We start from the raw sequence: 12,728 nt of genomic DNA, 5'->3' as shown, positions 1-12,728 counted from the left end.
ACAGATGCTGAGCACTTGGTTGCCATCATTAAAATCTGGGAGATGAAAGAAAAGAAGTTTACATTTCCAGTTCACTTCAAAACTCCCAGTATCTCTTCTCACTGTGTCCCATGAAAAAAGAGCAGAGGCTTTTTATAGGTAGGGTGTCTACTCCCTCTAGGTTTATGCCTTCTTCTGTCCAGCTGTCCTCACTGCTTTACTGCCTGCTACCCATCAAACTGTAAAGGGCCCCTTCCCTCAGAAAATAAACTAGTTCTCACCGCAACCCGCCCAGCTATTACCTCCCCTTATCTGATGTGCTGTAGGCAGCCTGTCCGGTTTACTGGACAAGGGTTGGATTGAGGCCCGCCCTTGTTTGTGGGACTGGGTGTAGGGAGTTGTGCAGCCAGGTTCTTACTGGGAACCAAGAGACTTGGAGCTGCTGGGGAGTGCCAAATCATTCTTGGTTTTGTTTCCTTTTTGTTTTGTGGCCCTGGGTTCAGTTCTTAAAGCAGAGAAAACAATTGGATCCACATCTAGGGAACAGTTTTGTGTAAAATTGTACAGGATTATTATCAAGGACCCTGACAGCCTCTTTGGCCAAACTCCAATGTGTTTCCTGCCAGCTCTGCAAAGAAACGGTGTGGAGAGGCAACCAGGGAGCTCAGGCTTGCCCTTCTTGGTTTCCCTGTTCTGGAAAGGGCGAGCACGTGGGAGTGAGTCCACAGACCCTAGGAATGGAGGTCAGGAGAGCTGCTCTTGGAAAGCCCCACTCCCCACCCATTTTCCGTGTGAATGAGCACGTAATCCAGTCTGGTATTCATCCACAAACAGACTGCAGAGCCAAGGAGGTCAGGTGTCTAGCAAGGGCACTGTACTTTTCCACAAGAATGACAGAGGTCAGCCACAAGTCCCTTCAGTTAACAACTGTTCTCTTAGTAGGTACTTATAAAATGCCTACTATGAGGGCTGGCGAGATAGCTCGGGGAACTAAGTGCCTGCCTGGCAAGTGCAGGGACTGGGTTTGATCCCCAACACCACATGCTGTACCGTCCCCGTCCCAAGTGCGCTGAGCAGGCCACTGAGACCTAATCCCAGCACCAGGGAGGCTGAAAATGGGAGGATCACTGAATCTGAGCTTCCTAGTGAGACCCTGTACCAAATACCTACAACAGGCTACGGAGATAGTTCAGTGGCCTAAGCACTGGTCTGGCAAGCTCAAGCTCCCGAGTTCAATCCACAGTACCAAAAAACAAACAAACAAAACCACAATGATCTCAAATATGTTAAAAAAAATAATAATAAAATAAAATGCCTACTATCAGCCAGGGCTTTTGTGTTATGAAGATTCTAAAACAAACGATTGGGATTCATCTTGCTAGGGGAGAGACCAGACTGCAGGCTTCTTTGAGGGAGTTTGACATAATCGTTCCTGAAGGTTCTAGTTGGTACTTTTATTCATTTTAGTGCTGGACATGGAACCCAAGCTTACACCTGCTAAGCACGCTTTCTAGCACTGAACTAGCATTATTACTTTATAATGTGTTCCATTTTCAGCGTGCTAGCATCCTTCATCTGAAAACTGGTTCAGAGCCCTTAAGAGATGATGATCCCAGCTACCCAGAGCAACACTTTCATTTACTGAGTACTTCAGTGTACTAGGGCTTAGTCTAAGTGGTTTATGGACCTCACTGCATCTCTGTAACAACATCATAAAATGGGTTTCATTCTCAGCCCTATTTTATTTCTGTGGAAATCGAGTCCTGACTGGTAACTTCAACAATCAGGTTGCACCGCCAGTAGGTAGGTGACAGAGCAGATTAGACCTCCCCAGGGTCCAGACCCTGGCACCAGACCCTGAGCTCCTGGCCTCCTTGAGGGCGTCCTCTCTGTGCTTGGACATGGAGACCTCAGCCAGCAGGAGTCAGGCCCAAGCAAGAGCAGGTTGCTACTTACTCCATTTTCCAGTCCAAATGACCTTTCAGTTCAACTAATTGAAAAGAATGATAATAATGGTGCTAATTTGCCCTCCAGTGATTGCCAGGATAATGAGGATAATTTAGAATCAAAAGCTGAGGCAAGGAACAGAGGTCATTTAAACCACCCTCCTGATTTCCAAGCCAGGAAAAGCTGAGGGGCTCCTTGGAACTCACACCGGCTAGTTTGGGGAATAAGAAGCCCATGAGTTCTCCCTCCCAGCCTGGAGCCCCTCCACGGTGCTGCTCCTGGCGTGGCCAGGGATGCAGCGCTGGCCAACAGGGCAGGACACTTGAGTCCTCACTATCTTTCCTTAGCAAAGGCTGCTGTGGAAGCCGATGCCAGCCCCACAGAAGTGGCTTCTTCCTCCTGGGACTTGTTTGTTGCAGTGTTAAGGACTCCCCCACCCGAAACTCCTTATCAGGAACCAGGATGGCCACTTAATCTTCAGCAGCCAGGGCATCGTCTACACTCTGGTGAGGCACGTTATCATGTCCAGCAGCCAACAGCACAGGTCTCCAGGCTGGGCCTGTGCACCCTGGGGAACCTGGAAACAGAAGGGAACAGTGGATGCCTTGCTCCTGGGTGTGGAACTCTCTGCTCCCACACTTGCTGGCCAGGTCTAGAAACAAACAGCTCCTTAATTGAATCCAGAATCTCTGTGTTTAAGCTGAGAAATGGTTAGTCTAGCAAGCACCTGGAGCAACCCCAAGACAAACCCGCCATTCTGTACTGTCCCTGGCTTGAAGACACAGGACAGGGACATGTCCTTCTGCCTTCCCTGAGGTTCAGGTGCCTGGCTCACAATGAGATATGAGATGTCCTTCTGTGCGTGGAGGCTGGCAGGAAGCAGGAATCTAAAAGTTGATAGCAGCTGGGGAGAAAGCTCAGCAGAATAAGCTTCTGCCTGGCAAGTGCAAGGTCCTGAGTTCAATCCCTGATACCACCATAAAAAAAAAAAAAAAGGAGTTCTTGAAATTTGTCTTAGTTCAGGTTCCTTGTGCAAAAATCAAGTATCATTTCATAAAAGTTGATAGCGTTTTTAGGGGGGAGATACTGGGAACAGAACTTTTACACTTACCAGGTAGGTGATGTGCCACTGACCTGTATCTCCAATGTGAGATGCTGGCTTTGACCTGAACTCTCACAGCATAGCATAAGAAAATTGGCAAAAATTTCTAGACCTGTCTTTAAATCCAAAAAAGCCAGTCTTTTTATGTGTCTAGACTATTTGAATTAGAAACTATAAATGAAAATGGGACTATTCCTATCAATTACAATCCCTTAATACACGTACCCAATACAAATCCCAACACCCAATTCTATTTATGATATAATTCCCAGACCTCCTCTATCACTGGTTCTAGCTTCCCCTACCCTTCTCACCCAGTACAAACACATCACACAGCTTCCCTGGTCTACTTGTGATGTAGCACTTAGAATATACTGCATGTTTGCTTTTGAAAGTTATTAGGTTGGAGAGACAGCTCAGTGGCCTAAGCACCTGCCTGGCATGCATGAGGTCCCGAGTTCAATCCCTGGTACTGCAAAAAAAAAAAAAAAAAAAAGTTATTAAATGAGGAGGGAGATGCCAAAGTAGTAAATAGAAATGCTTAAAATTTAAACACTACCTCAGCCTCCCAGGAATGCTAGGTCTATAGGCATTTACCACTGCTCTTGGTTTTTGGCTTTATCAGGCATGATGGTGCATACCTCTAAGCCCAGCACTCACGAGACTGAGGCAGGACTGTCATGAAGTCAAGGTCATCCTGGGCTACATAGCAAGACCTGTCTCAAAAATAACAATAGTAAAATTTAAATACAGCCACCTCTTACCATGAAAAAAACTCAACCTAGATAAAAAACCTGCGTGTGATCTCAGTGGGAACTGTGCACCTGTCAAAACCTTATGGAGGAGCTGGGGAGATGGTTCAGTGGAATAACCGCTTCCCTGGCAAGCGCAAGGGCCTGAGTTCAATCCCCGGTTCTGCAAAAACAAAACAAAACAAAACAAAACCTTACGGGAAGAATCCAAGTCAGGGATGAGGGATGGTTCCTATTTCCTTGCATAGGTCCTCATGCATACAATAACAGACCTTTGGCTCTCACACCAGCATGTGATGTCGGAGAAGCTGCTCTTTAGCTCCTTTGGGGGGATGGCATTCAGCCACACATCAGGCCCCAGGGCATGGCTGTCTAACATGAGGTTGGCAAGTAGCACAAGGAGAGAACCTTCCTTTACTAGAACTACAAACCACCTCACCCTAACCTAAGAAGACCCCATTAGCTTGTCCACTACTGTGGACCTGTGAGACAGGCTATGTCTTAAATCATTTTCAATTATTTCCAGTGACTAGCACTTACTAAAAATAATTGTCTTGGGGCTGGGGAGATAGCTCAGCAGAATAAGCGCTTCCCTGGCAAAGGGGAAAAAAAATTGTCTCCATAGTCATGGGGAATTGGTTCCAAGACCACATGTATATGCCAAGACCTCTGAACGTTCAAGTCTCTTCTGTAGATGGTGCCCGGTATTTGCATTTAACCTACTTATATTTCCATGTACTTTCAGTTCACCTCTAGGCTACTCATACCTAACACAAGGTAAACACTATATAAATAGCTAAGACTTATTGTTTAGAGGATGACAGGGGAAAAGGCCTGCACATGTGTACTTTAGATGCAACCACTGTAGGCCCAACTCCATGAACTGCTTGAGCAACACAGGCTGGAGGGCCCGCTGCGCAGTACTGGGCTGGTTCTGCAGCATGCACACGGGTTCCGCAGCATGCTCACCAGGTGGCTCACTTCAAGCTTTGCTTGTTGAGGTTTTCTTGAATTCTTTTTTCTGAACAATTTTAAGCAGTGGTTGGTTGCACCTGTGGGCATGTAACTCATGGATCCAGAGAGCCAGATGTACATGTACATGTCTGCTGAATGAGTAGAACCAAGGGCAATGAAGAGGCAGATGCCTATGATAGAGCCGTGAGGATGCAGGAATAGACTAGAAGCCGGTTACTTGCAGCAGTTTGTCAGGGACTTCTCAGGGAATGCCAGGTGCTTGGATGCCACCTGCCAGATACCTAGGTTTATCGCTTCTACCATCTACATAGTGCAGGCTGCCTGAATGCAGCTGAAGAGGAATACAGCAAAATAAACAGGAAATTTGACCTTCTCTCCACCAGATTTCATCTGCTACATTTTTATTAAAGTAACAAAAAAAGTATACATTTATCCATAAAGCTGTACAATCTTCCATATAAAAACACTATTATACAATTAGTAACCTTTATCCTTCCTGTCAGAATAGCTTACAAACGTACTATTATTTACTTTTACTTAATGGAGAGACAGGCCTGCTCAACAGTCCAGCTCTGGGGGGTTTGCTGTTTTTAAAGTGAACATCAGCAAGAAGAGAGAAGATTAAGCATGAGGTCACCAGGCTGCTCTACGAGGTCAGGAGCTTGCTGGTGGACTGAGAGGCAGGAAAGCAATCCGCAGTGATTCACAGCTTTTTTTCAACCCACAGGCCGGAGAACAGTGCCTGGACAGTGGGCCCAGTCAACATTAAAGCAATAAAGGCTGGAAGCAGGGTAGGGGAAGGCAGCAGAAAGCCAGGGGTGGAAGGGCAGGAGGAGGCAAGGGAGTGTTTGGTAAATAGCACCTTTGAGTCAAAACTGAGTAGTTTGGAAATCCAGAGGAGACTGGCAGTAGGTAAGGGAGGGCAACTTGGGGTACAGTGTGTGTGTGTGTGTGTGTGTGTGTGTGTGTGTGTGTGTGTAGTCCTCACTAAGAGACCACGATAGGGAAGCCAGCATGACCAGATTCTCTAGCTCTGTCCTTCTTAAGGTGATTCAGTTTTGGAGACTCGAGGCCATCTGAGGGCCCCACATTAATGTCACTGAGAAACTGAAGGAAAGGGATCATCTTCCCAGCATAGTTTTCTATCTTCCCCAGTCCAGGACATTAAATATTGCACAAGACTTACAGATACTTCTGGGTTTTAGTGAGAGGGACAGCAAGCTCTCCCATACGTGCTCTAAGCACCTGGGAGAAAAAAACAGTGCCGGAGATTTGGCTTTTATTGTTAGCCCCACAAGAATACCAGGTAGTCCTGCAGAGCACAGACACTCGCTCCTCTTTGGCCCAGGAAGAACTCCTGGTTACAGTCTCCAAGGAGGGCAGGAGAGTTGGGTCTCTAACCCCACCCATCACTAGCAGGTGCTGGGAGCCAGTTCTTCTCCAGAGCCTCCAGGGACCCTGGGGGTCTATTGCACAGTGATTGAGAACTCTTGTCTTAGAAAACCCAACCAGAGGGGAGAGGGAGGAGAGGAGAAAGGAGTATTGTGCTTTTGCAAAGAAGGCAGTAATGAAAGACCTGGAGTTCCTTGTAGCTTTTGAGCCACCTCTCAAAGGAATAGTAGCAGCACCAGGACTTTCATGTGGTTCCAAAAAGAAGCATGTTGGCCAACAAATATCCCCAGTGGAAACTCTTTGGATCCCAAAATTCCATTGCAAATCATCCCCAAATTATTCGCCACACAGACACACAAAGCAGCATGCAGCAAAGTGAAGTTTTCATGCCCCAAGTTCTCTTCCACCCCCAACACCAAACACCTCCAACCCCTGCCTTAACACCCTCTCTCCCCAAAAGCTTCAGATTCCTGGCCAGGAAGCAACTTCTACAGGCCCCTGAGGGTAGAATTAGAAACTCAATCATGATTTCAAGAAAAGCTGTTTAGAACAGAAGGAGTAAGAGGCCTTTTCACTCTGCCTAAGATCTCATCAGAAAAATAAAAGATTAGGCAACATAGTATTACTGAAGTTCAGGAATAAACACCCCTGAATAAGAGAGGAGCCTGGCAAGCTCACCACACAGCTAGGAGAGTCAGAACTCTCCCCTCACCCAGGGCAGATCCTGACGTCTCATTCACAGTTGCTAGCCTCACCTGGGGTATTGGCCAACCTTCTCCAGCACCCTGGCTTGGCCAATCCCCTTCCACAGCGGACACTGGCTCACAGACTCACGTGCACAACAACAGTTCTCTCCAAAGGCACCTGGGGTAGCCGCTTCTGAGCAGCTCCCTTTAAAGATTTTTTTCTTTGAAAAAAAAAAAAAAAAACAACTTTTGGTTTTTTTCTCCTCTTTTCTTAAAAAAAATAATATATATAAATAGCTCTTCATTTAAAAATACAGTTCCCCAGGTTGAGGTATGCAGTGGCCTGTTGTCACAGCTGAATGAGTACAGTAGAGTGTCAGGGTGGGGACGTGGGAGTCTAGCTGGAGACAGCCATCACGTAGTTCTTCGAGGGGCTGCTCCTGCCCAGCATGATTTGGTTCTTACAGGTGAGGAGCCCACAGGACGTGGCCACTGGAGCTTCCTCATACAGGACACAGATGGAACCATCCTCGCCGATGCGGTAGGACACCTCATAGGGGTCCACCCACAGGGTCAGCTCACTGGGCAGCAGCCAGTGTAGCTGGGGTTGGCTGAGTCCAATCTGGCTGGCCACTTTGCTGATGATGGGGTCCATCTTGTGGTTGATGCGGATGCAGCGGTAGCCAGAGCCCTTGGATGGCTTTTCTGGAAACCAGTGGTGTCTGTAGTGCTCTGTGGAGGCAAAAATGGGGACATGCCAGTTAAGAAGAGCCAGACCATGGATGTAATCACAACAATGGAGTGAGGGTGAAGCAGAGGAAGGAGCCTAATGAATTTAGGTAAAGAAAGTAATAGTTCTACCTGGACCCTTCTAAAACCAATTAGCAGAAAAAGAATTTATGGGAGCTAAAGAAACTCCTTGGCCCCTCCCAGGTCAGAGAGGGTGTGTGTGTGTGTGTGTGTGTGTGTGTGGAAAGAGGGTGTCAGAGCTCCGCAGTATGGTACTCTCAAGTGGCCAACTGGATTTCTTTTGGCACATCCCCCAGTTTAAGGAGGGAAGGGCGTGCCCCAGGGCTGGCATGTCCAGGCAGGGCCTCTGGAGATCTGTGAGCTGAAGTTTCTTTTTTCTTTTTCTTTTCTTTCTTTTTTTTTTTTTTTTCAGAACTAGGGATTGAACACAGGCCCTTGCACTTGCCAGGGAAGCACTTATTCTACTGAGCCATCTTTCTGGCCCACAAAGTCAGGAAGGCTGCCAACACCATCGGGTCCATAGCAAGTCACCAGGCCTTCCACCCTGTCCCCAGTGGGCCCCCTGCCTCACTTAGAAGAGCCTAAGATTCTTAGCAGTGGCCAAGGGACAACAAATGGGTTGTTTTGATGAAACAGCTGTTGCTCCTCCCAAGGCTGGATCTGTGCCTGCGTTCAGAGATGGCTATCACCGCCCCAGACGGCTGCCGCTAGGAACAGCTGGGAGATAGGTCTCTCCCCAACCAGCCTGCCCGTCTCTTATCTCTGGTCACGCTCCCCGTCTCAAGCCCCACCTCCCCAACACACATACACACAGGCTGCACAGTTAGGCTCTCTTCTGTACCACAATAGCTGGCAGATGGCTAAGAGGGACCAAAATGAACAAATACACAGGGGCCTGTATTCCAGCTTGGAATGGGCAGGCAATCGGCCGGGTGAACCACGGATAGGCTTCCAAGGCGTTCAGAAGACTCAGCTACTCATATAGATTCCAGACGGCTGGGAAGCCTGTAGCATCCCGCGAGGGTCTCGAGGTCTCAAGGGTCCAGGCACGAACTTGAGCCGGCACTCAGACCCGCAAGCAAACCCTCTTCCGGAGTCTACGCTGGGTTCTTGGTAACACAAAGTGGAGTCTGCGCCGGAGAGCAGAGACCCGATCAAGCACTGAGGAATGGGAGCTGCCCCAGGGGATGGAACAATGTGTCCCGGGAGTCCGAGGAGGGCCATCGAATCCGGGAGCACCTCCCTTGGGAGACCCAAGGGGGATAAAGACGCCCGAAGCAAGGAGAGTGTGAGTTGGCGGCTCCCAAAGCAGCGCGCTCACCTGTTAGTGCCTCCTGGAGCGCACCGCTGAAAACCTTAAGTCGCTGCTCACTCACGCAGCCCCGGGTCCTCAGGAGGCTGGAGAGGAACCCCACTGCGGCGGCGATCTCTGGGAGCATATCGGTTCTCTTCCCGTGGCTCATGACTCGCTCGTGGATTACAGTGGAGCAGCTCGCCTTGCACTGTCGTTACTGGCCAACACCCGCTAGCCTAGGCGCCTCTCAGGGCTCTGCCCGGGCTTTTCCCAGCGCTGCCTTTCATACTGTCTGCGGGGGCGGGAGAGCCGGCGGCGGCGCCCATTGGACGCAGCCAGCGGATGTGGGCGGGGACATCGTCGCCCCGCCCCGCCCCCCTCGTGCCCGCGCCCGCCCCCGCGCCCGCCCCCGCCTCCCCGGCGCTGAGGTCATATCTCACTGACGTCAGTGCTGGGAACCCGCGTTCTGCTGGACAGCTCGCGGGAAGCGGGCGGGGAAAGTGCGCTGCGGGAGGGGCGGGGCGCTGGTGTCGGAGGAAGCTGGCTGGGCGCGCGGTGCGGGGCGTGCCCGGACCTCGCCTCGCCGCCGGTCCGGGCCAGAGCTAAAAGCCACCTCCTCCAAGAAGCCTTTGCGGGCGCCGCCTCCCCGCAGTAGTCTTCTCTGACTCCCACAGCGCTTCCTCCCTCAGCCGGTGGGAGCCATAAACCCGACGCTTCGGCACCTTGTTGTCGCTTTTTCAAGCTACACTGAATGGTAGCTCCTGAGCCTTTGGGAGTGGGGAGTACGCTGTTGACGCCCATAACACTACCCCCCCCCCCACGTTTTGCTCGCTCTTCAGCTGTTTCTGTTGCCTGAAAAACCCAACTCTTCTTGGTGCAGGGATGAGGAGGGATGTTGCAAGACTCCCCCCAGGTTATTTTTCCAGATTCCACTTTCCTTTAAATGTCAACATTTTTAACTGAGCAATCAGCTCCGAACTCTACACTGCCCCTTACCCTTCCCTGGCCCTCTTCCTTCCCTGTGCAAGGAGTTTGCAGATGCTGGCTCCCGGGGAGTGAACACACCCCCAGGCTTCATCCTCTGCCCTAGGACCTGGGGTTCCCCAAGGGATGGCTTCAGGCCCGCACCCCAGAGCTAGCACTGGCCCGGCACACCTAGATCTGTGTGTTCATCCAACCCCACGGCCTGTGTAAGTTCCTGTGTACATTGCCATCCGCGCTTCTCCTGTCTGTGTATTGATTTTGCAGCACTGGGAAATTGAACCAGGGACCTTTGAATTGAGCTACAACCTGAACCCCGGCCCCGGTTGGGGACTGGGTCTCATTGTGTGTCACCTTCCCAGCTTCTGGCCACATGTTGGAAGTAGCTTTCTTCTTGAATGCGCCCCAGTTCTCTGCCTCCTCTCTCTGCCTGTGCCTGCCCTCGATCCCTCCCTGCCCTATGTGTGATCCCCTACTCTTCCTCTCAGATTTTATGTTTTTGGTGGCACTCAGGATTAAATTTAAGGACACTTTACCACTACACTGTATCCCCGCCCCTTTTATTTTTTGCTTTGAGGCAGGGTCTTGTTAAGTTGCCCACGCTAGTGTCAGACTTGCCGTCCCCCTGCCTCAGCCTCCCATCGTCCCCCTCTCTCCCTCCCTGCTTTGGGACACCATGAGAAGTGCAGCTACCTTGCTGTGGGTAGCTCCCTTTTATCTGCTGACTTGCACAGTGACATATTGGACTTGGGCCTGTAGAACTGTGAGCCAAATTGAGCTCTTCCTCTGCTGGCTGATTTCCTCAGGTATTTTGGTGGTGGTAACAGAAAGCTGGCTGCCATCCTGTGTCTTCTAGAGCCAGTTCCCATGCTGACCTCCATTTCTGTCAGTAGCACCATCATTGTCCCCCTTACGGCAGCCAGAGACCTCAGAGCCACTGACGGCCTCCCCTCCTACTTTGCTCTTTAGACTGGTCCCCGTCCCCACACCAGTCACTTCTTTACATTCTGGTGACCACGGAGGACTGTCCTCTCCAGCCTCAAAACACCCTCCCCACCACAAAGAGCATCCCTCCCCAGGCACCTGTCCCCTTCCTCTTCTGCCAAGTCCTCAGCAGCAGTCCCTGCGTTTGTCAAGTGTTTAGGTTTTGACTCCTCTGCCCAAGAGTGAGATCCCTCAGAGTTTATTGTTGTTTTTGATCAGATTCATCATAGGGAATTTATGTTGTACATGATATACCTTGCTTCCCCTTTTTTCCCCACTCCTCTCCTCTCCCTTCAACTCCTCTTCCCTTCCTTTTTTACAAAAGTTTTTTTTTTTTTCCATTTTCCTTCCTTTCTTTTCCCCTTCTCCTGATCTTAGTTCCCTTCTTCATTTGAATAGTTCCCATTTCCCAATATCTATTACAGATTTTGGTCATTATGTACACTTTCAGTTTCTCACACCTGAGAAATGACGTAGCGTTTACATACGTGTCAGATTTAGTTCACTTAAGACTACGGTCATAAGGTGCATCCACTTAGCTTATCCTTCTTTACAGCAGAGTGCTACTCCATTGTGTTAAACAAAACAAAACAAATTTTTATTCATTAGTTAATGGACATTTGGACTGTTTCCAAGATCTAGCTATTATAAGCTGTGCCACTGTAAACATGGATGTGCATATATTGCTGTGAGATGATGCTTTTAATTCTTTCAAGAATATACCAAGAAGGGAAATAACTGGGTCAAATGAAACTGCTAGTCCTAGTTTTTTTGAGGAATCTCTAGACTGATTTCCCATGGTGGTTGCACCAGTTATCCTCCCACCTGCTGTGGAGAAGGCTTTTTCCCTACAACCCTGCCAGCATTTGTTATTGGTTGATTTCTTGATGCAGGCCATTCCTTCTAGGGTGAGATGGAATCTCAGCATTGTTTTAATTTGCATCTCATGGGGCAGGGGAGATGGCTCAGTGGGATAAGTGCTAGCCTGGCAAGTGCGAGGGCCTAAGTTCAATCCTCGGTTCCCCCAAAAAATAAATAAATAAAATAATTTGCATCTTGCGAATGACCAGTGATGTTGAACGTTTTTCATGTACTTATTTTGCCATACTTGTTTACATATATTTCTCCTTTCATACTTATTTCTATGTTTTTGTCTGAGAAATGTTTATCAGACACTAATTTTTGGATCGGGTCTTTAAATTTGATTTTTTTTTTTTTTAGTTTTTTATATAGTCTAGGTATTAGGAACACCTGGCAAAATTTTTTTCCCCACTTTGTGGGTTTTCTCTTCACTCCGTTGGTGGTTTCTCTTGCTGTGAAAAAGCTTTTTAATCAGATGAGACCCCCACTACACCCATACTGCAAGAGTTCTATACCCAGTCTTGCATAATTTAGCTTCATCTACTTTTTAAAATGTTTGCCACTTCGAGTTTTAGGGTCACTCTCACTCTCTAAATCTTACAGCAAGGGGTCAGGGAGATGGCTCAGTAGAATAAGCGCTTGCCTGGCAAGCGCAAGGTCCTGAGTTCAATCCCCAGTACCGAAAAAAAAAATCAATTTAAATCTTACAGCAGCTCTGTAGTCCAGCTTCCTCCAAATTTGATCCCCCAGTCTGCCCTAATATGGTCTCCATTCCATGCATGCCCATGGGCTTGAGCCTCATGTCCTTGGCTCCTGGATGCCTCGCTGGCATCTTCTACCAGTCTCAGTCCCCCACATACCTGGAGCCACAGTTTCAGCTTGGGCTTCTACCTGGAACCCTAGGCCAGCCATTTGCCCAGTGCTGAACGAACACCCTGCATGCCATTCATCTGACATTGTTTTAGTTTTGCTGGTGATCTTCTTAGGGGTTGGCATCTTGTCCCAGTGATAGTTTGTGAATTACC

General features: G+C 48.9%; 1 protein-coding gene across 1 annotated transcript; it reads right to left on the bottom strand.

Annotated features, from left to right (window-relative positions):
* Positions 1-5,125: 5,125 nt before the first annotated feature.
* On the bottom strand, positions 5,126-9,123 carry Btg2 (BTG anti-proliferation factor 2). Its single transcript, XM_004625376.2, has 2 exons — positions 8,905-9,123; positions 5,126-7,565 (listed from the first exon to the last, which is right to left on the bottom strand). Exons 1-2 carry the CDS (start codon positions 9,044-9,046, stop codon positions 7,231-7,233), a joined length of 477 nt encoding a protein of 158 aa, XP_004625433.1. The 5' UTR covers positions 9,047-9,123; the 3' UTR covers positions 5,126-7,230.
* Positions 9,124-12,728: the final 3,605 nt, after the last annotated feature.

The sequence above is a fragment of the Octodon degus genome, unplaced genomic scaffold (assembly GCF_000260255.1).
Source record: "Octodon degus isolate 3935 unplaced genomic scaffold, OctDeg1.0 scaffold00009, whole genome shotgun sequence".
Lineage (NCBI taxonomy): Eukaryota > Metazoa > Chordata > Mammalia > Rodentia > Octodontidae > Octodon > Octodon degus.
This window is presented reverse-complemented; position numbering and strand designations above follow the sequence as displayed.

What these genes read in the sequence shown, in the direction of transcription:
- Btg2 (XM_004625376.2), bottom strand. Translation starts at nt 9,046, where the DNA reads ATGAGCCACGGGAAGAGAACCGATATGCTCCCAGAGATCGCCGCCGCA. An exon ending in GCTCCAGGAGGCACTAACAG is followed by an intron (nt 7,566 to 8,904) that starts GTGAGCGCGCTG and finishes TTGCCTCCACAG; the next exon opens with AGCACTACAGACACCACTGG.